Below are 27336 nucleotides of genomic sequence, written 5' to 3' on the forward strand. Positions count from 1 at the left end.
TTGTGACCCAAGATATGATCTATCCTGGAGAATGTTCCATGAGCACTTGAGAAAAATGTGTATTCTGTTGTTTTTGGATGGAATGTCCTATAAATATCAACTAAGTCCATCTTGTTTAATGTATCATTTAAAGCTTGTGTTTCCTTATTTATTTTCATTTTGGATGATCTGTCCATTGGTGAAAGTGGGGTGTTAAAGTCCCCTACTATGAGTGTGTTACTGTCGATTTCCCCTTTTATGGCTGTTAGTATTTGCCTTATGTATTGAGGTGCTCCTATGTTGGGTGCATAAATATTTACAATTGTTATATCTTCTTCTTGGATCGATCCCTTTATCGTTATGTAGTGTCCTTCTTTTTCTCTTCTAATAGTCTTTATTTTAAAGTCTATTTTATCTGATATGAGAATTGCTACTCCAGCTTTCTTTTGATTTCCATTTGCATGGAATATCTTTTTCCATCCCCTTACTTTCAATCTGTATGTGTCTCTAGGTCTGAAGTGGGTCTCTTGTAGACAGCATATATATGGGTCTTGTTTTTGTATCCATTCAGCCACTCTGTGTCTTTTGGTGGGAGCATTTAGTCCATTTACATTTAAGGTAATTATTGATATGTATGTTTCTATTCCCATTTCCTTAATTGCTTTGGGTTCGTTATTGTAGGTATATTCCTTCTGTTGTGTTTCTTGCCTAGAGAAGTTCCTTTAGCATTTGTTGTAAAGCTGGTTTGGTGGTGCTGAACTCTCTCAGCTTTTGCTTGTCTGTAAACGTTTTAATTTCTCCATCAAATCTGAATGAGATCCTTGCTGGGTAGAGTAATCTTGGTTGCAGGTTTCTCTCCTTCATCACTTTCATTATGTCCTGCCACTCCCTTCTGGCTTGTAGCGTTTCTGCTGAGAGATCAGCTGTTAACCTGATGGGGATTCCCTTGTGTGTTATTTGTTGTTTTTCCCTTGCTGCTTTTAATATGATTTCTTTGTGTTTAATTTTTTTTTTTTTTTTTTTTTTTTTGCGGTACGCGGGCCTCTCACTGTTGTCGCCTCTCCCGTTGCGGAGCACAGGCTCTGGATGCGCAGGCTCAGCGGCCATGGCTCACGGGCCCAGCCGCTCCGCGGCATATGGGATCCTCCCAGACCGGGGCACGAACCCGTATCCCCTGCATCAGCAGGCGGACTCTCAACCACTGCGCCACCAGGGAGGCCCTCTTTGTGTTTAATTTTTGACAGTTTGATTAATATGTGTCTTGGCGTATTTCTCCTTGGATTTATTCTGTATGGGACTCTCTGTGCCTCCTGGACTTGATTAACTATTTCCTTTCCCATATTAGGGAAGTTTTCAACTATAATCTCTTCAAATATTTTCTCAGTCCCTTTTTTTTTTTTCTCTTCTTCTTCTGGAACCCCTATAATTCGAATGTTGGTGCGTTTAATGTTGTCCCAGAGGTCTCTGAGACTGTCCTCTGTTCTTCTCATTCTTTTTTCTTTCTTCTGCTCTGCAGTAGTTATTTCCACTATTTTATCTTCCACCTCACTTATCCGTTCTTCTGCCTCAGTTATTCTGCTATTGATCCCATCTAGAGTATTTTTCATTTCATTTATTGTGTTTTTAATCGATGCTTGATTCATCTTTAGTTCTTCTAGGTCCTTGTTAACTGTTTCTTGCATTTTGTCTATCCTATTTCCAAGATTTTGGATCATCTTTACTATCATTATTCTGAATTCTTTTTCAGGTAGACTGCCTATTACCTCTTCATTTGTTAGGTCTGGTAGGTTTTTATCTTGCTCCTTCACCTGCTGTGTGTTTTTCTGCTTTCTCATTTTGCTTATGTTACTGTGTTTGGGGTCTCCTTTTTGCAGGCTGCAGATTCGTAGTTCCCGTTGTTTTTGATATCTGTCCCCCGTGGCTAAGGTTGTTTCAGTAGGTTGTGTAGGCTTCCTGGTGGGGGGGACTAATGCCTGTGTTCTGGTGGTTGAGGCTCGATCTTGTCTTTCTGATGGACAGGTCCACGTCTGGTGGTGTGTTTTGGGGTGCCTGTGGCCTTATTATGTTTTTAGGTAGCCTCTCTGCTAATGGGTGGGGTTGTGTTCCTGCCTTGCTAGTTGCTTGGCATAGGGTGACCAGCACTGTAGCTTGCTGGTCGTTGACTGAAGCTGGGTGCTGGTGTTGAGATGGAGATCCCTGGGAGATTTTCGCTGCTTGATATTATGTGGAGCTGGGAGGTCTCTTGTGGACCCGTGTCCTGAGGTTGGCTCTCCCACTTCAGAGGCACAGCACTGACTCCTGGCTGCAGCACCAAGAGCCTTTCATCCACCCGGCTCAGAATAACAGTGAGAGAAAGTAGAAAGAAAGAATTAGTAGAAGAAAGAAAGAGAGAGAGAAAGAAAGGAAGAAAGGAAGGAAGGAAGGAAGGAAGAAAGAAAGGAGGGAGCGAGGGAGGGAGGATGGAAAGAAAGAAGGAAAGAAAGGAGGGAGGGAGGGAGGAATGAAAGCAAATGGAAGAGTGAATGGAAGAAGGGAGGGAGGGAGGGAGGAAGGAAAGAAAGAAAGACAGGAGGGAGGGAGGGAGGAAGGAAAGAAAAAGAAAGTGGAAAGAAGAAGGGTGGGAGGGAGGGAGGGAAGAAAGAAAAAGAAAGAAGGAAAGGAGGAGCGGAGGGAGGGAGGAAGGGAAGCTAGGAAAAAAAGAAAGAGCAGGTAAAGTAAAATAGAATAAAGTATGAAATATAGTAGCGTTATTAAAATTAAAAAGTAATTATTGAAAAAAAAAAAACACGGACCGATAGAACCCTGGGACATATGGTGGAAGCAAAGCTATACAGAGAGAATCTTACACAGAAGATTACACATACACATTCACAAAAAGAGAGCAGGGGGAAAAATCAAAAATCTTGCTCTCCAAGTCCACCTCCTCGATTTGGGATAATTCGTTGTAAAAAGAGGAAAAGGGCGAGAAGTCTGAAATCTTGCTAAGTCCACCTCCTTAATTTGGGATAATTCGTTGTAAAAAGGGGGGAAAGTCTTAAATCTTGTCCTCAAAGTCCACTTCCTCAATTTGGGATGATTCGCTGTCCATTCATACACTCCACAGACGCAGGGCACATCAAATGGACCGTGGAGCTTTAATCCACTGCCTCCGAGGCTGCACAGAGAGATGTCCCTGTCTCTGCTCTCACAACACCCGGGTCTGGCCCCGCCTCTGCGCGTAGGTCGCCGGAGGGCGTCCGTTCTTCGCTCAGACAGGACGGGTTTAAAGGAGCCGCTGATTCGGGGGCTCTGGCTCACTCAGGCAGAGGGGAGGGAGGGGAATGCCCTCTCCTCGCGCACCAGGCAACAAAAGGGAAAAAAGTCTCTTGCCTCTCCGGTAGCTCCAGACCCTTTCCCCGGACTCCCTCCGGGCTAGCACTAACCCCTTCAGGGTCTCTTCCTGCCGCCAGCCCCAGACCTCTCCCTGCGCTCCGACTGAAAGCCGATACCCGAGCCTCAGCTCCCAGCCCCGCCCGCCCTGGCGGCCGAGCAGACAAGTCTCTCGGGCTGGTGTGTGCCTGAGGGCACCAATCCTCTGTGCTGGAATCTCTCCGCTTTGGCCTCCGCACCCCTGTTGCTGTGCTCTCCTCCGCTACTCCGAAGCTTTCCCCCTCTGCCACCTGCAGTCTCCGCCCGCGAAGGGGCTTGTAGTGTGTAGAAACCTTCCCTCCTTCACGGCTCCCTCCCACTGGTGCAGGTCCCGTCCATATCCTATTGTCTCTGTTTATTCTTTTTTTCTTTTGACCTACCCAGGTATGTGGGGAGTTTCTTGCCTTTTGGGGGGTCTGAGGTCTTCTGTCAGCGTTCAGTAGGTGTTCTGTAGGAGTTGTTCCACGTGTAGATGAATTTCTGATGTATCTGTGGGGAGGAAGATGATCTCCGCGTCTTACTCTTCCGCCATCTTCCTCCGGCTCTCCCTAATTTCTTTTTTTTTTTTTTTTTTTTTTTTTTTTTTGCAGTACGCGGGCCTCTCACTGTTGTGGCCTCTCCCGTTGTGGAGCACAGGCTCCGGACGCGCAGGCTCAGCGGCCGTGGCTCACGGGCCCAGCCGCTCCGCCGCACGTGGGATCCTCCCAGACCGGGGCACGAACCCGCGTCCCCTGCATCGGCAGGCGGACTCTCAACCACTGCGCCACCAGGGAAGCCCTCTCCCTAATTTCTTAAAAAAAATTTTTTTCCCCGCATGTTCAGACCTATTTCTTTTTGTTTTCTTTTTTTTTTTTTTTTTGCGGTACGTGGGCCTCTCACTGTTGTGGCCTCTCCCGTTGCGGAGCACAGGCTCCGGACGCGCAGGCTCAATGGCCATGACCCACGGGACCAGCCGCTCCGCGGCATGTGGGATCCTCCCGGACCGGGGCACGAACCTACGTCCCCTGCATCAGCAGGCGAACTCTCAACCACTGCGCCACCAGGGAAGCCCCAGACCTATTTCTTATTACCCCACCACTCTCTTGGTCACTGGCTCCTCCTTCATTCATTTTTTTTAAACATCTTTATTGGAGTATAATTGCTTTACAATGATGTGTTAGTTTCTGCTGTATAACAAAGTGAATCAGCTATACATGTACATATATCCCCATATCTCCTCCCTACTTCCTACACTCTCTGGTATCAGATCCTTACTTTAATAACCCTCGAATGCTCCGATTTTTATCTCGTGTAGGAAAATAAGGCAGATGGATGAGAATAGCCTTCTCTGAATATTCAGAGAGCAAAGAGGGGATCCTAGCTTCAGCTTTTCTGGTCAATCACTGAGCCAGTATTCCATTTAGGAGGGATTTAGAGGTAGCACTCTTTGAAGGTGGAGTTAGAATATTAGTTATTTTGGAAGATATGCTTGCTAGATTATCTAGTGTGAGCATGTATTTGTGTGACTTGGGGGTTAGAGGAAGGATCGATTATAGCAATGTTAGCACTCCAAGCTACCTCTTGTGTCACCACTATTCCAAAGAAAAATATTAGAGAAGGATGACTGTAAATTTAAAAAAAGGACACCAAGGAACACAAACCTGACCTCAGCAGCCTAGGGCATGAGTAGAGCTCGGGTAGAGAAGGAGGGAGAAGGAGCCAAAGTACCAGAAGGCCGTGGTGATGGCCATTTCTGCCAAGTGCTTTAAAGAATATAATCCAGTGTTTGTCTTGGAGTCGACACTCCTAAGTATGTGCTGAATTGAAGAGGTGCAAGGTCTGAGCTGATGGTTCAGTGAGGAATTAAAGACAGTAAACCAGTCATTACATAAAGGCAATTTTCTGTCTTCCCGTCTCCCTCTGTAAACTCGACCTTGTATTATTTGATACTGATTATTTGATATTATTCCACGAGTATCAAGCAGGCCATTAGTTGTCCAATGTAAAAACATCAAGTCCAATGTAAAAAACATGATCCCATTTAGAAAGGAAAGAAGGAGGAAAAGGAGGGAATAAAGGAAATGAAGGGAAGGAGAGCTTGGGGAATCACTAGTGCTGTTCACCAACACTTCTCGTCTTTTCTTTACCAGCCACATGGTAGAATTATACTTCCTGACACCCTAGAAGTCAGTCACGGGTTTGGCCTGTAAAATGTGACAGATGAAGCATGTCACTTCTGGCAGCCAACCTTAAGAGCTAAGGTGTGATCCCCCATGCTGTTTCCCTCAGCTGTGGCAGCCCTGTTCCAGACGGGGAGGCTACATCCCTGGCTGAGAGCAAGTCAAGCCCGGCTCCTGCCAACCCTGCAAGGACATTTTGTGTGAACGAGAAGTAAATCTTTACAGTTTTAAATGATAAAAAGCAGAGGTTGTGTGTTACTATAACATAACGTAGCCTGTCCTGAATGATAGAACATAGTAAGTAACATAGTCTTTCGCAGTAGGATGGTAGGTGTTTTTTCTTTTCTTCTTTCTTATCTTTTTGTACTTTCTAATTTTTCAAATAATTTTTAAAATCAATTTTGTACTCTTCTAGAATGGGTATATTTTTTGTAATAAGGAAATAAATTAATTTAAAATAAACTAGGGAAAAGATAATTTTATGATTTGAATATGTTTATAATTCAAAATTATATTATATTTTTATTGATAAATGCATGAAATACACAGAAATGAATGCCATGTTCTTATTATTATTTTTTTTTTGCGTTACGCGGGCCTCTCACTGCTGTGGCCTCTCCCCCTGCGGAGCGCAGGCTCCGGACGCAGAGGCTCAGCGGCCATGGCTCACGGGCCCAGCCGCTCCGCGGCATGTGGGATCCTCCCGGACCGGGGCATGAACCCGCGTCCCCCGCATCTGCAGGCGGACTCTCAACCACTGCGCCACCAGGGAAGCCCGAATGCCATGTTCTTGAACCTGGGGTATGTTTTTGGAGCATACTCTTTAGTCACCAAGAACTCTGAAAAACAAAACGTCACACTGTCATGGAATCAAGGTTTACCGTCTTGAGATAGGTCTGCTCCAGCCCCTAAGAAATGCACCTTCGTGAGGGTGGTGGACTCCTTTGGGGTCCTGGGAGACATTTGTGTGACAGACAACTTCCCATTTATCTGTAGTTTGCTAATGAAATCAGGCAAAACGACCAAGAATGATGGGCATTGCTTAAAAGAGCACTCTGTTTTCTAATTTTCCCTTCCCTCATCCTTCCCTTTGCACAATACACACACACACACACACACACACACACACACACAATTAATAATGCAGTCAGGCTCATTCAAGGATAACCATACCATTTGCACATTGCCCTTATTACACAGGACAGCCTTGTTACATGTGTTTATCTGCACATATTTGTTTGCTGACCTGAATGAGATCAATAAGATCCCATGCCTTCAAGATGGCAGACTCACAGCCAGGGCCAACCCACAGACAGCTGATGGGTCTCAGCCCTGTTTTCTTTCAATCTCTTCTGACACAAATCGAAGACAGAGCCACTGTCTTTGAGGACTGAGATTCCACAGACAAAAATTAGGAGTCTCTAGGTATTTTGTAAAGGTTAATGTTTTCTTTGAGATTTTACCTAGTGCCTTTGCAGTAGTATTTACAGGGTTTTCTTCCACTTGACCAACCGAGAAATATATTATATCACAGACTCTCAATAGAAATAAAAACCCTCTTATTGGTCCTATTGAAAAGGATAGTAAAGCCCTGGTTTACAGATAAACTCTTCGCTCTTTTTCTCCTTCTACAGCCCCAGAACCCATGTTTAGCATGTAAGACAATGAATTATAGTTATTTTTAGTTCTGGATAACAAGTTCAAAAGGCCCTAAACGACTGAGGTTATTGCTTAGTGCTCACTGCAAAGGAAAACCTTCTGGGAAAGGTCTTTCTTTTTAAGAAACCAAAGAATTTTTAGATCCCAGACTGTACCTGAAAGAGAAAAGAAAACCTTATTAAGAACTTCTACTTTTCTAAATTTACATTTGGAATAGTGAGAAATTATGACAAATGTGCAAATTGGTATAAACAGTCTCTCCACCCTTACTTGGTGGTTTCGCTAAGTTTTTTTAAAAATAGAATAAACAAAAGAAAAAATACATACCCCTCAAAACAAAGACCTTTTACTGAAATTGTCTAGTTTAACCTTCAAGATATTTAATTCCATTGTACTCTGTAAAATGTCTAGATAGAGGCACAATTATTGTTCAATTTTTTAAAGGTCGACCTTTAAGCACAGGTCCATGTACTTGCCTTGGAAACTAGGTCTCAATGTAGAAGGTGCCCATAGAGCCTATAGACTCAAAGGGTTCCGAAAAAAGTTAATAACCCTCATTCTTTGTGACTAAAAAAGACCCAGGCAGGGCATTTCATACACCGCAAGGAGCAGCTAGTGGCCTGAACTGTTCGCTCAGATGAGAGGCTCCTTCTGCTTTCATCCCATCTTGCTAACATTCTACAAAGATGTTTGTGGCAATGAAATTGATGGCCAGCACACTTGGCAATTCGAATTGCATTAGCTGTTCCTTCTTTTATAATGCCACTAACCACACGAATGCAATCTTTGGAAGCCCTATATCAGGAACTCAGGACCTGGTGCTGTGGGACTAGCTCAGGTCTTATGGTCAAGGTCCCTTGTTCTGTGGATCTAATTAGCAGGCAGAGCAGCTTCTCCGCTTCTGAAGTGTAAGCTTATGCCCTGAGCTGGATTCTAAAATTGAAAGCAATTTTTTAAAGGCTCTTATTTCCTGATATTTACAAAATGTGTTCATCTGCAGAAAAGGAGGACCTCAATTAGGGGAATCAACTAGCCCATCAGTGAGCAAATGTCTGTCTCCGGGACCTACTGTGTGGATCCCAGGTTGAAGTAAGGAGCCAGTTCTGAAATCTGTGAAAAGGAGCCACAGATGTTGGATGCTGTCAGACTTGGGAGGATTTCAGAGAGCCCCATCTCCGAAGAGCCTTTGAAATCCTTTTCCAACCCCTTCCTACACAGCTTCAGTCACCCAGAAAGTTGAGTTATCGTCACGATCACCCAGTGGAGCGGGCTGGAGCCGGAGAGCAGAGAATGAGGGTAAAGGGTAAAGAGAGCCATCTTGCAGGGCTCATGGGACCTGAAGCCTTGGTGCCCTGACACTATGAAGAATTCCAACTCCTTCACTGTCTGGGCTGCAAATGCTCTGGTGTCATGTCGGAGGTCATATCATTGTGACTTGGAAAAGACAGGCCTGACGTACGATTTGTCAGTTGTGGAGCCACAGGGGAAGAGGGCGGCAAGGGGAACAGACAAGACCTTAACAGCTGGGAAGTGAGGGTGTTTCCTGTCTCTCCCTCCGCTAGCTGGTGCTTCAGTCTGAGAGAAGAAGCACCCCCTCCCACCTAACCTGTGACGTGTGCTGATTGGTGTGCGTTTCTTTCTTTCCACCCAGGACAGCTTTCCTGCCCGCTTCGGAGGAGTCCATTTTGTCAACCAGCCCTGGTACATTCATGCCCTCTACACGCTCATCAAGCCATTCCTTAAAGACAAGACCAGGAAACGGGTAATGAAAACAAAAACCCAAAGGGGGGATTCAGAGGCACAATTACAAAGCCTGTCCTCTCCCTCTCTCTCTCCCTCTCTCTGTATTTTTCATTGTTTTTTCCTGCTTTTCTGTAGCCCCTGAGCATTTGAGCCTCAGCTGGAGTTTGCAAATGGCCTGGATTTAATCAGTAATTTAGTAACTGAGTTATTTTACCGTACGGGTGGCAAACCAAAGGAAATATTGATGGCATGCAAATACCAGATGCCCCTTTTACTGTAAATGCTTGTGGGAAATATGGGGTCAAGCAGCTTCCTGTTCATGGAATATTTTAAGAGTTAGCATTTTGTCCTGTGAATGTATTATCGCTACGAAGAATACTGATGATTTGTATTTTTCCCCATGGCTCTTGGGTCATAGCTGCCAGCTCCATCACCTTTGAGATTGGGAAAGCATTCTTCTTTGGAAATAATAGAGCTCGTAGGAAGAAGTCTTTTAAAGTCTTGATTGCATCAGCTGATGACATTTGGGAAGCCAGCCTCTTCCACCAGAGCTGGGTATTTTTTCATGGCATTCTGATTAGCTGAGAAACCGAACATTCTTTAACCACTCGGAATCTCAGTTTCTTCATTTATAAAATGGAAAAACTAACACCCACATCACAGAGTGGTTGGAGTAATTTAATGAGACAGATAGCATAAAGCCATTCATGTAGTAGAGACTCCAGGACACCAATTTCTCTTTCCCATTTAGCTCTCTTTTCTTGTAAGCTTTCCGATTTCAGCTATCACCTGGCTCAGGGACGTCACCTCTTAAAGGAACCGGGGTCAGTCTTACAGCGCCTTACATAGGCCTCTATGCCCCAGGGACCCCGTGCTGGGGAAGAGCTCTGAGTATTCAGGGGGGAGTGACGATGTGAGGGACACCCTCCCATACACACTCTGCAGGTTTCCTAACTCCTAGACCTCAGATGCTTCCAGATCCTTAGGAAACACTGCAGTAGGGTATGGGATACGGGGTAATTCCGCTGTCCCCAAATGAGTGTGGAACTGGGAACTAGAATTCACCAGGCCCAAGAGGCAGAGACATTCTGGAACATTCTGCAATCTGTCTGGGGTTCACGACAGTGATAAGGGCAGAGAAGTGCCCTAGACTGTTCTCAATGTGGCTTCATGCTTCCCACTGGCTTCATTTTCTACTTAAGAAGGATCCAGTGGGAATTCCTCCCACAAAGCAATCGACATTTGTGCTGTGCCATTGAAGGGGGTTTCTGGAGCTCTGGGTGCAGAACAGAATCTGACAGGTGGGGATTCCACCTCCTACCTGCTGAATTCCTCCACCCCACAGGACCCCCGGAGAGAGGGCCAGTTTCAACAGCGCTCCTTTTCCTCTAAGACCTGGAAGTGTTGCGTGGGTGGGTGGGTACCAGGGCCAGTATTTTGCTCCAGCTTTTCCATGCTTCAAATACTACAATTCCTCCAGTGAGACATTTTGCAAAAGCCAGAATATGTGAATTTCTTCAAAAAAATTCTTGTTAAAATTCAGTCATAGCCAACAATCCAGTGTCAGAAAATGTACACTGTTTTCTGAAGTGCTACAGTATTCTTGTGAAGAATTTTAACACTTAGCTTCTTGTCCCCTTCCTCGTTAAATGATGTCATTACATCAGAAGTTAAAATCAGTACAACAGAACAAAGTAGCAAGTATTTATTATATACTTATATAGTACATTATAATAAACAGGCACACCTCGGAGATATCGCGGGTTCGGTTCCAGACCACCACAAAAAGGCGAGTATTGTGATAAAGTAGTCTATTAAGTGTGCAGTAGCATTATGTCTAAAAAAATGTTCATACCTTACCTCTTGCACTGTTGGTGGGAATGTAAATTGATACAGCCACTATGGAGAACAGTATGGAGGTTCCTTAAAAAACTAAAAATAGAACTACCATATGACCCAGCAAGCCCACTACTGGGCATATACCCTGAGAAAACCATAATTCAAAAAGAGTCATGTACCACAATGTTCACTGCAGCTCTATTTACGATAGCCAGGACATGGAAGCAACCTAAGTGTCCATCAACAGATGAATGGATAAAGGAGATGTGGCACATATATACAATGGAATATTACTCAGCCATAAAAAGAAATGAAATTGAGTTATTTGTAGTGAGGTGGATGGACCTAGAGACTGTCATTCAGAGTGAAGTAAGTCAGAAAGAGAAAAACAAATACCATATGCTAACACATATATATGGAATCTAAAAAAAAAAAAAAGGTTCTGAAGAACCTAGGGGCAGGACAGGAATAAAGATGGAGACGTAGAGAATGGACTTGAAGACACAGGGAGGGGGAAGGGTAAGCTGGGACGAAGTGAGAGAGTGGCATGGACATGTATACACTACCAAACGTAAAATAGATAGCTAGTGGGAAGCAGCCACATAGCACAGGGAGATCAGCTACGTGCTTTGTGACCACCTAGAGGGGTGGGATAGGGAGGGTGGGAGGGAGACGCAAGAGGGAGGAGATATGGGGATATATGTGTATGTATAGCTGATTCACTATTTTTTTTAAAAATATTTATTTATTTATTTGGTTGCACCAGGTCTTAGTTGTGGCAGGAGGGCTCCTTAGTTGCAGCTTGCCAGCTCCTTTGTTGCAGCATGTGGGATCTAGTACCCTGACCAGGGATTGAACCCAGGTCCCCTGCATTGGGAGCATGGAATCCTATCCAATGTGCCACCAGGGAAGTCCCCTGATTCACTTTGTTATAAAGCAGAAACTAACACACCATTGTAAAGCAATTATACTCCGATAAAGATGTTTAAAAAATTATTAAACAAATTCCTCATTAACAGTCAGAAACTTTACATGTTCTTTTTGTTCTCCTTGAACTTGTATTTCCATTATACTTCCCCCACCGACTCATAGCCTCATATAACATTTTTTTATACTGGAAAGCATTTTATCGGTCACCCTATTACATTTCTTTGCAACAAAAATATGTAAATAAATTTAAATTACTCTTGGATTACCCATGACCCTAATGCTTTAAGTATCAAAAATTTTTCTTTTAAGTTGGGTAATCATTAAAAATGTTATTAATGCACAACTGCCCAAAACAACATAAATATATTATAAATGTTAATAATTATTAAATTTTAAAAGTAAAATTTTTATTAAAAAAAAGTTCATACCTTAATTAAAAATACAAAACAAGAAAAAAAGTGTAATAGTTACATCGAAGATCACTGATCACAGATCACCATGACAAATATAATAATAATGAAAAAGTTTGAAATATTGAGAGAATTATCAAAATGTGACCCAGAGACAGGAGAGCAAACGCTGTTAGAAAAATGGCACCAATAGACTTGATGCCATGTGCTTGACGTAGGGTTGCCACAAACCTTCGATTTATAAAAAGCATAATATCCGTGAAGTGCAATAAAGCACAATAAACAAGGGATGCCTGTAGTATGTAGTATATAGCATAATATAGTACTTATATGGTATATTATTATACTATATGTATTTTAAAAATCACATTTACACTTCATCATGGTTAAGTATGGGTGAGTGTGTGTGTGTAATTGATGGCCCTGTACTTGAGTACAATTTATGCGCATTAAGCCTGCAACATGAAGAAGTGTGCGAACCGATGTCATTTTACAGATGCACTTTAGATAAACTTTCAGGAGTCAATTCCTAAATCACAGGCAATGGTAATTATCAACTTGTGGCTTATCCACTTTATACATTTGTTTGAAAATGTTGTTATTTGGGGGTGTTTTCTCCCCTGCTTGACTAATTTCCATCACCATCTATCATATGCTTAGAAGATGCAAACTTGTTTGTTGAGGGTATTGGCAAATCCAGACAAAAATAGAAAATCGTTGCAAAAACATCTCACGGTAAATTCTCAGGTCCCAGTTTTCAGTTCCACTGACTAAGAACTCACTGAGCTTTTTCCTTGTGCCCACACCACCCTGGGAGCTAGGAGAGTATTAAAAGAGAAAGAAGACACTGTCCCTTTTCCTGAGCATACTTTTCTTGCTATGGGGAAGCAAGACATAAATGAACAAATCAGAAAAAACTAGAAGTCATCACACAATGAAGTGTTAATTTGGGGAAGAGGGGAAAACCAGAGTGGGCAGGTGCTACTGGCACAGACTGAGAAAGAAGTTGCCACTTGGTGTAGGCCTGGGAAGGATGGGGAGGGTGGAGGAGGGTCCGGAGGGTGCTCCGGGGGAGAACATCGCAATGTGAAGCATGACTGGATGGTTTTGGATGGTCTACGTCCTTACTCTTTTCATCAGCAGGGATAATTAAGAGATGACTGTATGTGTAAATTTGGGCCATGGCCAAGTAATACCCAATTTGTTCATGAACTTCATTTTTAAGGACTATTAATTCAGGCCCTTTTCTGAGCAATAAATTAACATTTTATGCAGACTAAGCTACAGACACAAAATTGAATGCCTCTTTAAACCCCATGATCACCAGCAGTGCATCCACTTTGTCATTGCTAGATTGTGTATTAGATTCAATGCTTGGTCATACGTTTTGGATGCTTTTCTTGCTAATTATTTTTTCTTTCCAGATTTTCCTGCATGGAAACAACTTAAACAGCCTCCACCAGCTAATACACCCTGAATTTTTGCCGTCTGAATTTGGAGGAACCCTTCCTCCTTATGACATGGGAACTTGGGCCCGGACGTTACTCGGTCCTGACTACAGCGACGAAAATGATTACACTCACACTTCCTATAATGCAATGCACGTGAAACACACATCCTCCAATCTGGAGAGAGAGTGCTCACCCAAGCCGATGAAGAGGTAAGGCCCGGGTTAGCAGAGCCTCCCAGTTAGAGGTCAAGAGGCGTTTTGGATTTGGGTCTATTGTGGGTTAAGTAACTGAAGATCTTTATGAGCACAGAACTTGCATAAAATAAATTGCAGTACATTCTCAGCTGATTTCACCAGAACTGAAAGTAAATGGGGGTTGGCTGGCCCAGAAATACAGTTGTCCCCATTGTATGAATGAAGCAGTAAAAGGCTGGGACCACATTCATGTCGTGATTACAGTCCTAGTCTCTACGGAATCTGTTAACTCACACAGAATGAAATGTGGGACCTTTGAGATACATTTAATGAAAAAGCAACCTGCTAGAAAACGTTTCTATCATTGATGCATTTGGAACCATTTATTGAGCATTTACTTGGCCACAGTCACTGATTAGGCGCTGGGAGTACAAAAATGAATAAAGACATTAAAAACAAAAAACAAAAAAACCGAGAAGGCAGCCCTGGGAAAATCTGCCAAGTAAGACTTCTAGCAACCAATTTCTAATGTGAGTGATGTTTGAGCTGGGCTCTGAAGGATGAAAATCAGCAGCCCAGTCTTCAAAAGGAGGAAAAGACAAGATAGACAGAGGCCTGGAGGCAGTGGAGGGATGGGATATTCTGGCGTGGTGTGGCAAACAGGCATGTGAGGGTCAGGGGTGAGAGTGGGAATAATGTTCCAAAGATGGTCGGATGCAGGTGGGGAAGTACGTTGCATACTGTGTTCAACGCAGAGCCATGAAGGAGGGTTTTTTAAAAACTGATGTACAAATAATGTACGAAATGTATAAAAAGTAAAACTTTATTCTACTCCTTCAATCACTATTCCCCAATACCAACCCCTCCCCAAAGGAGGGATGAGACCGGGGTGGGCCCTTCCATTGTCTTTTCCATATATTACACACATCTAGACACATCCAGAGAAAATATCTAATAGCGGGTATTGTGTAGCCCAGTTTGATAGGGCTGCTGTAACAAAGTCCCATAGACTAGGACAGATCAGGTGCCTTAAATAATAGAAATGTATTTTCTCATATTTCTGGAGGCTACAAGTCCAAGATCAAGGTGTCTGCAGGGCTGGTGCCTTCCGAGGCCTCTCTCCTGGGCTTGTAGATGGCCGTCTCCTCTCTGTGTCTTCACATGGTCTCTTCGTGAGTGTCTGTATCCTAATCTCTTCTTATGAGGACACCAGCCGTATTGGCTTAGAGCCCACCTCATTTTATCTTAACCTCTTTAAAGACGCTATCTCAAATATACTCACAGTCTGAGGTACTGGGGGTTAGGACTTCACCATGAATTTGAGGAGGGGACACAGCTCATCTCATAACATGTCATTATGTAACACCTTTTCACGTCAGTAAATCTAGGTGTATCTTATGTTTTCGGTGCTGTGTAGTGGTCCAGAACATGGATATATCACAGTGTAGCCATTTCCCTGTTGATGGGCAGTTAGGTTTTTTCTCTGTTCTAAATGGGGCTCAGTGAACCTTTTGAACCTTTTTGATGTGCCTCCTTCATTCTCCGGAGAAAGTTCCTCCGGGTAGACTTGGAGCCCTGAGGCTGCTGGGTCAGAGGGGTGTGCACCTTAAATTTCAGTCCACACTGCCTAGATACCCTCCAAAATGACCCTCCTCCCACCAGGAGTATGTAAGACTCTCTCTCCCAGACCTGTGAAAAGTGCTTGATATTATCAGACTTCATTTTTTTCTCTTGAGATATAATCGAAATACAGCACTGTATAAATTCAAGGTATACAACGTAATGATATGACTTACACACGTGATGAAATGATTATCACAATAAGTTTAGTGAACATCCATCACTTCATATAGATACAAAATTAAAGAAATAGAAAAAATTTTTGTTCCTTGGAATGAGAACTCCTAAGATTTACTCTATTAACTTTCATGTTTAACATAATTAATTATATTATATTAATTATAAATTATATTATATAATTATTACTTATACAATATTAATTATATTATAATATATTATATATCATATTATAATTAATTAATTAATTATATTAATCATGTTGCACATACGTTACATCCCTAGTACTTATTTTTCTTATAACTGGAAGTTTGTACCTTTTGACCACCTTCATCCAGTTTTCCCTCCCCCTCCCCCCTGCCCCTGGTAACCATAAATCTGATCTCCTTTTCTATGAGTTTCGTTGTTTTTATCCTTATTAGATTATAATTGCTTTACAATGTGGTGTTAGTTTCCGCTGCACAACAAACTGAATCAGCTCTATGTATACCTATATCCCGTCCCTTGTGGGCCTCCCTCCTACCCTCCCCATCCCACCCCTCTAGGTCAGTTTTAACCATAATCCTGATGGTGGGACAACCATACGTATTTTTGTTTTCATCTGTATTTTCCCACCAGACACAGTCTGGGGTTTGTAAGAATCGTGGAATTATCAGAGAAAAGGAGACTAAAAGCCATCAGCAGCTGATATGGGGGCTCAGGTGGGAAGATGAGGGCCAGAACGGACACTGAAGTAGTGGAAGAACAGCTGAATTCTGGAGACGTTTGGGGAAGGAGGAGTGTCACTGTCGAAGCCTCCTTTGGGTGGCTGGGCTCATGTTGATGTCCTGAACCGACACAGTGTCCAGGAGGAGGAGAAGCTCTGCATTTCCTGCTCAGTCAGGATTATTACACTGAAATGTCTGGAAAACCTCTCTGCTGGGACGGGAGGGACCTGGAAATTCATTTACTCCCCAGGTTACTAGTCAACATTCTCTGGGAAGTGGTGGTCATGGTGGCTGAGAGATTGGCTTCGTGCCTCAACAGGGAAGAGACTGACTTAGCGGCCCGCGTCCTGACCTACGCTCAGTCCAGATGACGGCACAGTGACAACTGTAACGACAACTCACACTCTTGACACTGTTCTGAGCCCTTTAGCTCATTAAACTCTTTAAATCCTCAGCACAACTGTATGAGAACGGTATTGTCATTATTCTCGTTTTACAAATGAGGACACTGAGACACAGAGAGGTTAAGCAACTGCCCGAGCTCACATAGCTAGTAAAGGGCCAAGCTGGGACTCAGACCCAGGCGCGCTGGCTCCACGCTCTGGGTTCGTGTCCTCTATAAGACATGGCACGCTGTCTGCTTTTCCTTGTACTTTCTGTCCTCAACTCCAGTGCCAGCCTTCTCTCTCCAGCCCCTCCATGAACAGGAATAGTGACATCTCATGTGGCCTGTCCCCACCCTATCTCTTTCGGATACGGCCATCGTACCTTCCTATGTCTGAACTTCCAAAGTCAAGTGGCATGAAATAGGAATTTGCCACTCTTTCCCCAGTCGATCAGTTACAGAGTTACACCTTTTTTTGGGTGACTAGACACGTCCTGACTCCAAGTTCCACCTCTGAATTAATGTTGAGGATCAGAGGAGGTGACACCCTCCCTTATCAGCCAGTGAATTCTGGAGGGTAAAGGCTTTGTCTAACTAACTCTTGTTCACCTCACTCCCTCCCCAAGAATCCGACTCCACGTCCGACACAGCAGACACGCAGCAGACACGCTCTACACGCTCGCTGCATTTCAACGTTGAGTGAAAGCTTCCACCTCACAAACCCATCCTTGGTGCACTTGCCCAATTGCTTCAAACAAATTGTCAGCTCCAGACGGAAAGCGCTCATTCTCCTGATTCACCAAGACTCTCCTGGATCTCGTCTCTTAGGATCTTACAGGGGAGATAAGACGTCTGCACAAATAACTATACTTAGGTGCAGAATGGGAGAGCTACTATGAAGGAGGTGTTAGACCTGCCGCAGTGCTCTGAGGACGCATTCACTAATTTCAACCAGAAGACTCAGAGGAGTCTTCACGAAGGAAGGCAAAGCTGACCCAGGTTTTGGAGAAGGTAAAATATCAGAGTCAACATCCAGGACTATGCCAGAGTAGCTAGTAATTGCATATGCATCTCATTACCCCACCAGTCCTGCTGTCCTTGGCATCCTTGAGTCTTTGCTTGGGGATTTCAGGCCGCAGCAGGGTGGGCAGTGACAGCCTGGTGCCAGCAGTGACGCCAGCAAGGACTCCTGCTACCAGGCTGTGCCTGCCGTCAGATGCCTCACAGAGCTCTGTGAGGAACGAGAAGATTACAGGGACAGCACAGTCACCATTCAGAGCATCTTTTGGCCTGTAAGGACCCAGAGGGGATAAGAAAATTGGAAACAGAATTGGAGGAGACTTTGAAGGTCATCTCTTCCAGCCCCCCACCCCATATGGTGGCCTGTTCTCCAGCACAGCCTGTCAGGCAGCCCCAAGTTGCACCATCCAGAGACGGGCAGGCAGCTTACGGGGCAGCATGTGCCCTGCTGCGTGGCTTCAGGACGTGCCTCCTTATTCTGAGCCTGATGACCTGGGTCTGAGCTCTGCAACAGCGCTGTCAATTCCAGTGGGTAGACGATGCCCATAGTCCTAATCCTGCCATAGTTTCCAGCAGTCTTCAGACCCATTTGGAATCAAATGGGCTTTTGTGACTGTCCTTGGGACCTAATCACTTTTCATAATGTGGTCCAGGAGCACAAACTGCCTCAGTTCCAGGCGGCTCGGAACAATGGGTTCTGGCACAGGCGCAGAGTAAAATCCAAGATGTGTGATGTTCTCAGTGAATGAGTGGCTCTAACAGCACTTTTTTTTTTTTTTTCCAGGTAATTTTGGTTCAACCCTTGAGCACAGAAACTTTAAAAAGTTATTAGTTTAGTTGACAATTTCTCTATACTACTTATTTCTATATTGGTCGGTTCTTTGATATGATAATGCCTTTGTGGGCTGAGTGTGTGACATTTTCTGCTCTAATACTAGATGACCCTGAGTTTTGTATTTTTAACTTCTTGTTTCTGTTTTTTATTTTATTTGTTATAGTCTGTGTCCTTGCTCTCAGGCCACCGGCTGCCACTTTGTGCTCTTGGGACTGTGTAGGTCTGAAGCACCCCACTTCCTCCTAACTTACTACTGGAATATGTTTAAGATCTGGAAAGTAGGTAGCCAAACTTTTTAATACTGTCCAACAAATAACAGTAAGTAGGCTTTGTATTAGGCTCTATATAATTATTTGGCTGCGAATATGACAAAACTCCAACTGCATTGTTTTAAACAATAAGGAAAATGTATTACTTCACATAATGAGAAGTTACAAAGTAAGGTGGCTACAGGAATGTTTATTCTAGTGCCTCAGTGGTTGCCACCAGAACCCAGGTCCTTACCCCTGTGTCCAGCACGAGTGGAGATGTCTGAGGCAGGGGTCCACCATGATTCACAGGGGGAGGACAACCCCCAAACTGAAGGAGCTTTTGCTGCCTGGAAGGAGGAGGGAATGGCTTGGACTGGGAACCAGCAGCCCTGTTTCAGTTTTGGGAGGGAAGGCCTGGAATTTCTGTCCCATGAAGGAAGTGCATGGTCTTTAAATCAGTGTCACAGATTTTGTGACATCTCTTTCAGTTATTAGGATTGGTTTATTAATTACTTTCTGGTTCTAGCCTATATCTCTGATAAAGTAATTTAAATGGCTATGGATATCATTAAAAAGGCACACCCATGGGTTTCCCTGGTGGCACAGTGGTTGAGAGTCCGCCTGCCGATGCTGCCGATGCAGGGGACGCGGGTTCGTGCCCCGGTCTGGGAAGATCCCACATGCCGCGGAGCGGCTAGGCCCGTGAGCCATGGCCGCTGAGCCTGCACGTCCGGAGCCTGTGCTCCGCAATGGGAGAGGCCACAGCAGTGAGAGGCCCGCGTACCGCAAAAAAAAAAATAAATAAATAAAAGGCACACCCATACACAATCTTGAAGTAACTACTGGTGGATGAGGAGCATTTTTGGAAAGGTTTTACTTTTTAAAATATATTTGTAGGTATTATACGTGTATACATTTACACATATACTTGTACACATATGTATACATTTGGTGTTTATGTACAAATGGATATATGTATATGTTGAAATGTATGCATACACACATATACATAAATTTTTTTTAAATTACTGGTGATAAATCCTATGTAAATTTTATCCTAAGATCTTGATTCCAAGTAAGGAACTGAAGCCTTTCCCTAGAGGTGGAGCCATGCTCGTGCAGAAGCGGCCGGTTTGGTACAGTGCTGCTCAGACCCGGCACTGAGAAGGCAAGGTTATCAGCAGCCCCTCTGCAGCCCGGGAGAGATCACACATTGCTCTCAGAGGCGTTGTTTCATGACTCCATTGGTTGCTCCCAATCTTAGTTGACCCTGATGGCAGCTACTGCCAATGGAGCTGATGATCTCAAAGAAACAGTGTCTTTCCCCGCATTTCTGGGTGAACGTTAAAGGGAGGCCTCTGAAAAGCCAGGCTTTGGGCCGTCTCTGAGCCCATCACTGAGGCAGGGCGCGTGTGCATCTGAGTTTCCAGGCCTGGGCATGTGCTCACTCTGGTGGAGGGCAGGGTAAAATCCCGGACTAAACCAGGTTGTTATAGAACGAGGAAGGGGTGCAGACCAGATCAGAACGGTGCGTTCCCTCCATACCGGAAGGACAGGTGGTCTGTGCCAGGGCAGCCAGGGAGAGAAACAGTCTATCTTAGGCCATCCTCTACTGATCTCCAGCAAGTTCCTCTTGTCTAAACCACTGCAGACAGCTTCTGTTTGCAGGATAAACACCCTCCACAAAAATTGTATATAAAATACTAAAATTGCATATAAAATACATTTTATCATTCTCCTTATTATCAGGGACTTAGGAGATTTTAGAGCGGGAGGAGGTCCTTAGATGTCATCTGGAGATCATCAGGTGTCCCCCACATGGTTGTGTGTGTGTGTGTACACACACACACACACACACATATAGATGTTGGGTAATGAGAACTTTGCATTTATTAAGTAATCACCAACTCATGTTGCCATGATGGAATCAGTGTTATTTACAAAACTCCTAAGATCTTTAATTTTAACAAAAACGAAGTTATTCGCTGTTTGACTTAAATTTTAGTCTTATAGATGGTAAATTTCCATTACATTTCGTGGACTCTCAACCATGATGTAAAGATATCCACCCCAACCCCTTGCCCATTACTGCTTCAGTGGAATAGCTGGGAATCAAGCTCAGCGTCCTGACTTTCAGTCTGAAGATTTTTGGTTTGGCCGCACTGCTAGCTTCTGCCAAAAGCATGGTATCTTGCACATGGCAGGCGCTCCATACATACTTAATATTTTTTAGTTAAAAAATATATAAGTATATAAGTACATGGTACACAGTTATGCTTTTTTTCCACTGGTACTAAGATTTAAAAAATATTTTTCTTCGTCTGATTATCATAGTCAATGTCCTGAGAAGTCCTGCAGGGAAAAAAGCTGCATCACCAGAGCTATTTCATCAGAGAGTGCTTTTTTTTTTTTTTTTTTTGCGGTACGCGGGCCTCTCACTGTTGTGGCCTCTCCCATTGCAGAGCACAGGCTCCAGACGTGCAGGCTCAGCGGCCATGGCTCACAGGCCCAGCCGCTCCGCGGCATGTGGAATCCTCCCGGACTGGGGCACGAACCCGTATCCCCTGCATCGGCAGGCAGACTCTCAACCACTGCGCCACCAGGGAAGCCCCAGAGGGTGCTTTCTGAGTAGAGCAGCCATTAACATCTTACAGTACACTCATCTCCCAGAGGCTACGAGGATGGAAAACGCTGCCCGGATATTCGAAAGAGAAAGTCAGGGAGCTGATTTAAGTTCATGGAACCGGGTTGAACTCTGACTCACAATTTTCATCCGTTGTCGCCTGGAGGTCCCCTCACAGTGCGCTCAGATACATCTGCATTTTGATCTGGGCTCAATCTGGCATCCCTGCTATTCAAGGAAAGGCATGATGATGATGTTTTTAATGTACTATCTGGGATTCCAGTCTCATTCAGCTCATTAATTTTCCAAATAAACATTTGTGTCTCAGCCCTGGAAGAGGAACTCCTAGCATGATGATGGTGGAGCTGTGGTTCCTTCTCAAAAGCCCAGAAATTACCACAGGCAGAAAGGCACATTTTCTTTTTCCTTGTACAGTGAGTGAGCTGAATGGGGCCTGATAGCTAAACCCAGCCCGTGATGCAGGCTCACCAGCCACCAAATCAGACGCAGTCACTTTGAGGAAAAGCAGAGCCAAAGTGACTTTGAAGATACACAGAGTAGAAGCCTGGCCTTATCCATTCGATAGGTATTTAGGGAGAGCTCCTCTGTGCCGAGATCACAGGCCCCTGTACCTCGTGGAATCAAAAGACCAGTGTGAGCAAAGCACCTCAAGGCAAAAAGTGGCACTATTGCAGCACCCGTGTAGAAGAGCGCACACATAACATTTTAGTTATAAATTCCATACTGACGTTCTAAGTTGGCATGACATGGCAATGATTCTGCTGCCTTCGGTGTGTATTTACATGTAAAGAAGTTTGTTCCCAGGATTATTTTTTTAGCTAGAGATAACACCATTCATTAGTCAAAACTGGCAGTTTTTGTCATTTCCAGTAATTTGGGGGTTTTGATGCAGCCTGATCATAGATAAAGTTTGGCTGAGTATATGCAATAACTCCTGTTTTTATTTATTTATGAAACCTTTAGAACTTATTAGGAATCCAGAAACTTGTCTGTAGAGGAAGAGGCCTTAGAGACCCGAGCGGCACCTTCACTCATGCCAGTAAGGAGTGGCCCCAGCTTCCAGAGAAATGATCCACATCACCCACCCTGTATACTGGGCCATCAGAGGGACCAGTGCTTTGGGGTCTTGTCCAGCTACACAGTGGAAGGACTGCTTTTTTCTTTTTTTTTTTGTGGTGCGCAGGCCTCTCACTGTTGTGGCCTCCCCCATTGCGGAGCACAGGCTCCGGACGCGCAGGCTCAGCGGCCATGGCTCACGGGCCTAGCCGCTCCGCGGCATGTGGGATCTTCCCGGACCGGGGCACGAACCCGTGTCCCCTGCATCGGCAGGCGGACTCTCAACCACTGCGCCACCAGGGAAGCCCGGAAGGACTGCTTTTGATCCGTTTGACAAAACGCCTTCGTCCCTATGCTCCCTAAAGGCCTCTCCTAGATCCCACATGGAAGAAGCAGGACGCCGTCAAAAGACCTTGTGAGCCACACGCTATTCTGGAGGCAGTGTGGAGAAGGGGAGGGAACGCTCGGATCGAGTTCAGATTTCCGAGCCAGAAGGAAAGTTTTGGCCGCGTTGTTCCCTTTTGGGTCCTGCCTGGGTGGTTAAAAAAGAAAGTCGTTTTAACTGTTTTCAGCTGTCAATAGAATTGGCCATGACCTTGGTGATCTTTCGGCACGTACTCCTCGTTTTATAGGGTGAACGTACGCGTTTGCTGGATAACCACTCATTTCCGGCAGAAGCAATACATCATCGTGAAATACAACCCATACGAAAAGAATGAGGGGTGGCAGTGTGGAAACAGGAGGACCCTTGTCTTCTAAGCAGTCGGGGCAAAAAAGGGCCCATTTTACTGTGTGGCCCGGGAACAGATGTTCCATATGGAGGTTACATTCAGTAAAATTACATAATGCGTCATTTCTTAATGAATGCCCCGCAGTCCCTGCTGCCCTGTAAGTTGTCTTGTGACTGGTTTATAGCTCAAACAGGATTGAACTTCATACTTTTGGGGTGTCACTCCTCTTCAGGCAGCTAGTGCCTGAGATATCATCACTTCTAGAAGCAAAGACCTCATGGGTACACCACACATGCCTGGTGTTTTATGTCGGTTATTGGATACTGAAGTGTTGCGTGGATGCTGACAGGAAATTGTTAACATATCTTAAAGAACCAAGAAAAATAGCTGCCTAGTCTCATCATTACTTGTGCATCCGGCTGAGATGGATGTCCTGCTTTTATACAACTTTCTTTGCTGGGGCAGAAGTGGGGGTGGTGGTGCATCTCCTTGCAAATGAATCCTATAGAGCCATGCAACATTAGAATGGAAGAAAATCTATGATGAATTCAGTCCATAAGAACGTGAATGAGGCCAGATAAAATATGGTGGGGGGATGCCATGTTCTCCTCTTTTTTAACGAATGACATGACAGATTATGAGATAAAGAGTTCTAAGCTCCTGGCAAAGCCAGGAAGTAGGGTTGAATTAGAGGAAAATGAACAGACGTGGGTGTGACTGGGTGTAGTTTCAAGTGCAAAGTGTTTCGCTACTCACAGTGTCTGTTCCGAAAAAGACTCCTGTTTGCTGAAGACTCATAGTCAGATGCAATTACTGGGAAAGGGAGATGTAGTCTAGGCAAGAAAAGCAAAGAAAGCTTATTTCTTGTGAACATATTGCTGTTGGTAGACAAATATTTTGCCTGATTCCAGTAACGCTGATGCTGTGTGTACCCAACATCTAGCTAGCAGTGGGTCTCTTATGTAAGTTTTAGTGATCGTATGGATGAAAACAAATATTTGACATGATACGTGATAAAAATCTCTTTGAAGTGTCAATCATAAAAACAATGCACTGCTTGCATAGAGAATTTCAGCTCCTTTTCAGGTTTAGGCAAACCTGCTGTAGATCTTATTTGGGCTTAAATTATCCAAACTGCAGTGTTCGAGTTTTCATGTCAAGGCCATAAATGAGCATTGTTGAGCTTTCAGCATCTCAGAGGAAACTCCTTCAGGGCCCCATTTGGGATACAGCTGCCTGTGTCCCTGTGATGATGGTGATCAGCCCCGCTGGCCCGGCTTCCCTTTGCTCCACTGCTCTTCAAGACGGGCCTCAGGGGCTCCAGGCACGTGTCACCGCATCCTAATCCCAGCCGCTTGCTTCAGCTTTGAGACCTTGAGGCAGTGTTTACAGTTCTTTTCTTCTCACTTGCCTTTTTTTTTTCCCCCAGTCTCCCCTTATGGGACTCGATGTGGGTTCTGGTCACTTCCTTCAACTGATTTTTCTAGTTATGTGGTTAGGCACACGTCAAGTCTTGGCTTAACCACATGGAGTGTTGGCTTCCTCAACTCTAAAGTGGATATAACCTCAGGGGTTGCTGTCAGAGTCAGATGGCAGCAGGGGGAGACAGTACCCAGGACGTCCTACAGAGGAACAGGATGATAAGTAGTAGCTTTCCTTCTCCAGTATGGTTTGTAAGGATTTCCAGTTTTTTAGAGTTTTAACTTCGTTCCCAGGGGAAGTTTCTCACTAACTATGGAAATTCCCAACTCCCTGAGAGAGAAGCAGGCAATGATTAGGTGTGGTGGCTTGAAGGGAGACGCCTTGAATTCCTGGTTAGAAGTCAGACTTACATTGGCCATTTCCCTCTTCTTGGCCTTAATGTGTGCAGAGGGCAGGAATTTTGTACCCTTGGAGCCCTGCACCCAGAGCGGTCATGCACAGTGGGTGCTGGACACAGAAGGCAAAGTCAAGGCGGGGGGAATTAGCAACACAGACCCCCTGCCTCTCTTCCTCTCTGTCTGCCAAGAAGGTCTAGTCTTCATATGAGTCCTGATTTTCCACTCACCAACCCGTCCTGGTGTAAGCCTGCCCTCTTGGGCTTGGATAGCAGTTATATCCTCATTGGTCTTTATTAGTGTTATTCCTTCCTCTCTGTCCCTCTAATCTAGCGTATTATCCATGGAATCTTAAGTGTAATCTTTAAAAATCACAATGATGCCACCCCTTTGCCCAACATCCTCTGCAGACTTCCCACTGGTTCCCTGCATTGGATAAAGGCTGCTGCCGTTTATCACAGGCCCCTGCCACACTGGCTTCTGTCCGCCGCCTCCATGGCCAGGCTTCTTCCTGCTCCAGGGCCTCCCTGCTCCGAGATGTTCTCCCCTGGCTCGTGGCCCACTCTTTCATCAGGGCTGGCTTCTCCACCCACAGCCCTGGAGGCAGTTCTTCACCCTCCCCGTCCCAAAGACCCCTCCCTTCCCACCCTGCTCTTCTCTGTCACTGAGCACTGTTTTCATTAAAAAAATTTTTTTTTAGTATTTATTTGGCTGCGCCAGGTCTTCGTTGTGGCATGTGGGATCTTTAGTTGCGGCATGCAGGCTCTTAGTTGGAGCATGTAGGATCTAGTTCCCTGCATTGATTGAACCCAGGCCCCCTGCATTGGGAGCGCCGAACCTTAGCCACTGGACCACCAGGGAAGTCCCTGTTTCCTTCTTAATAGGGATCACAATCCCATAATCACACATCTGTTGGCTTATGTATTCAATCTCCCTTCTATAGATTATAAACCCTCTCAGGGCAGAGGCTGTGCTGTTTTATTCACCAGTATGTACCCCGTGCCTCACACATACCCTAGTATATAATAGATGCTCAATGCACATTTTCTGAAGAAGAAAGAAAGAGGGCAAGGAGAGAGACGGGGAGAGAAAAGGAGAAGGGAAATAGGAAAGAAGGAAGGAAGGAATTGTGTGGCAGTAAATGCTGTCAGGAACAGGGGACTTTGTAGAGTGATGAGCTTAACAGTCAACCACGCAGAATGCAGTAGGACAGGGTCATCGTCTTATTTGTAATCAATGTTTGATCAGACTTTGAAATTGTCTCTAAGGGTATCTGTAACTACCTCCTTAGTCTGATGATTTCTCCTAGTTTCTGAATTTTCATTAACAACTAACCTTTATGATACTTATCTTTTTGAAAACTTTGTTCATTTATTCACGCAGCAAATATGTATTGAGGACCTACTAGACACCAAGACGTAGTACAAGATAGAGTCATTAAGAGACCAGGATCTACATCAGATTCTGTGGGTTCAAATCAGGAGCCATGTGACCTGAGTAGCTATCTCTCTGTGACCTTGGTTTCCTCTCTCCAACGGGAAAAACTATTAGATCTGCCTTATTATTGTGCTGTGAGGGTGAAGTGAAGTGTTAGCTGCTGAGGGTAAAGTGGTTGGAAGGGCAGACCCCGCCCCTGCTCTGAGTCCACAGCCTATGAAGGGAGGCAGGCTTTAAACACATCACTGTACAAACAGCTGGTTTATTCTCACCAGGACAAGTGCTTTGACAATGACAGTGTACCATGAGGTGCATCTTGAGGGTCCTAATCTGGTCTGGGAGGGGTGCTGGTCAGAAAGGGCTTCCCTGAGGAAGTCACGCATAAACTGAGACTTGAGGGTTGAGAAAAAGTTTCCCAGGTGAAAGGAGAAGCGTGGAATTGGGAGCAAACACCCTGCATTTGGAAGGAGCAGGGGCGTTCCTGGGACGACCGTGTTTTACCAATAATAAGACGTATTTTTTTAACTTAAAAATCTCTGAAATCAGGACCTGTCTTACAACTGATGACATCTTGGATTCAATGAAATACAGAATTAAAACGAAAACAAGAACAGAAAAGCCCAGAGAGGTTGGAGAGCAGAAAGTAAGACGAGAAGAGGTGTCGTGTCGGGGGGGGCATGCAAGACCACATAGGTCTTGAGAAGGATGTTGACCTTCATCCTAAGAGCAAAGGAGAGTCATGGAAAGGTTTTAAGCAGGGGAGTGACACGAATATATGAGTTTATGAAAAGGCGCACCCAGTCTTCTGTGAGAAGTATGACTTGGAGTGAGGGATGGTACATGCACGGAGACTGTCCGGGGCTCCCGCAATAGTACAGGCAAGA

General features: G+C 44.6%; 1 protein-coding gene across 1 annotated transcript in view; it reads left to right on the forward strand.

The window, feature by feature from the left end:
* Nucleotides 1-27336, forward strand: part of CLVS1 (clavesin 1) — a gene marked incomplete at both ends in the record, with an annotated part of 146613 nt that overhangs the window by 105611 nt on the left and 13666 nt on the right. Inside the window, 2 exons of the mRNA XM_079722789.1 lie at nucleotides 8857-8967; nucleotides 13552-13787. Coding sequence (XP_079578915.1) covers nucleotides 8857-8967; nucleotides 13552-13787 — 347 coding nt within the window. The remainder of the gene's footprint in view (nucleotides 1-8856; nucleotides 8968-13551; nucleotides 13788-27336) is intronic.

This window comes from Hyperoodon ampullatus, assembly GCF_949752795.1.
Source record: "Hyperoodon ampullatus genome assembly, chromosome: 17".
Lineage (NCBI taxonomy): Eukaryota > Metazoa > Chordata > Mammalia > Artiodactyla > Ziphiidae > Hyperoodon > Hyperoodon ampullatus.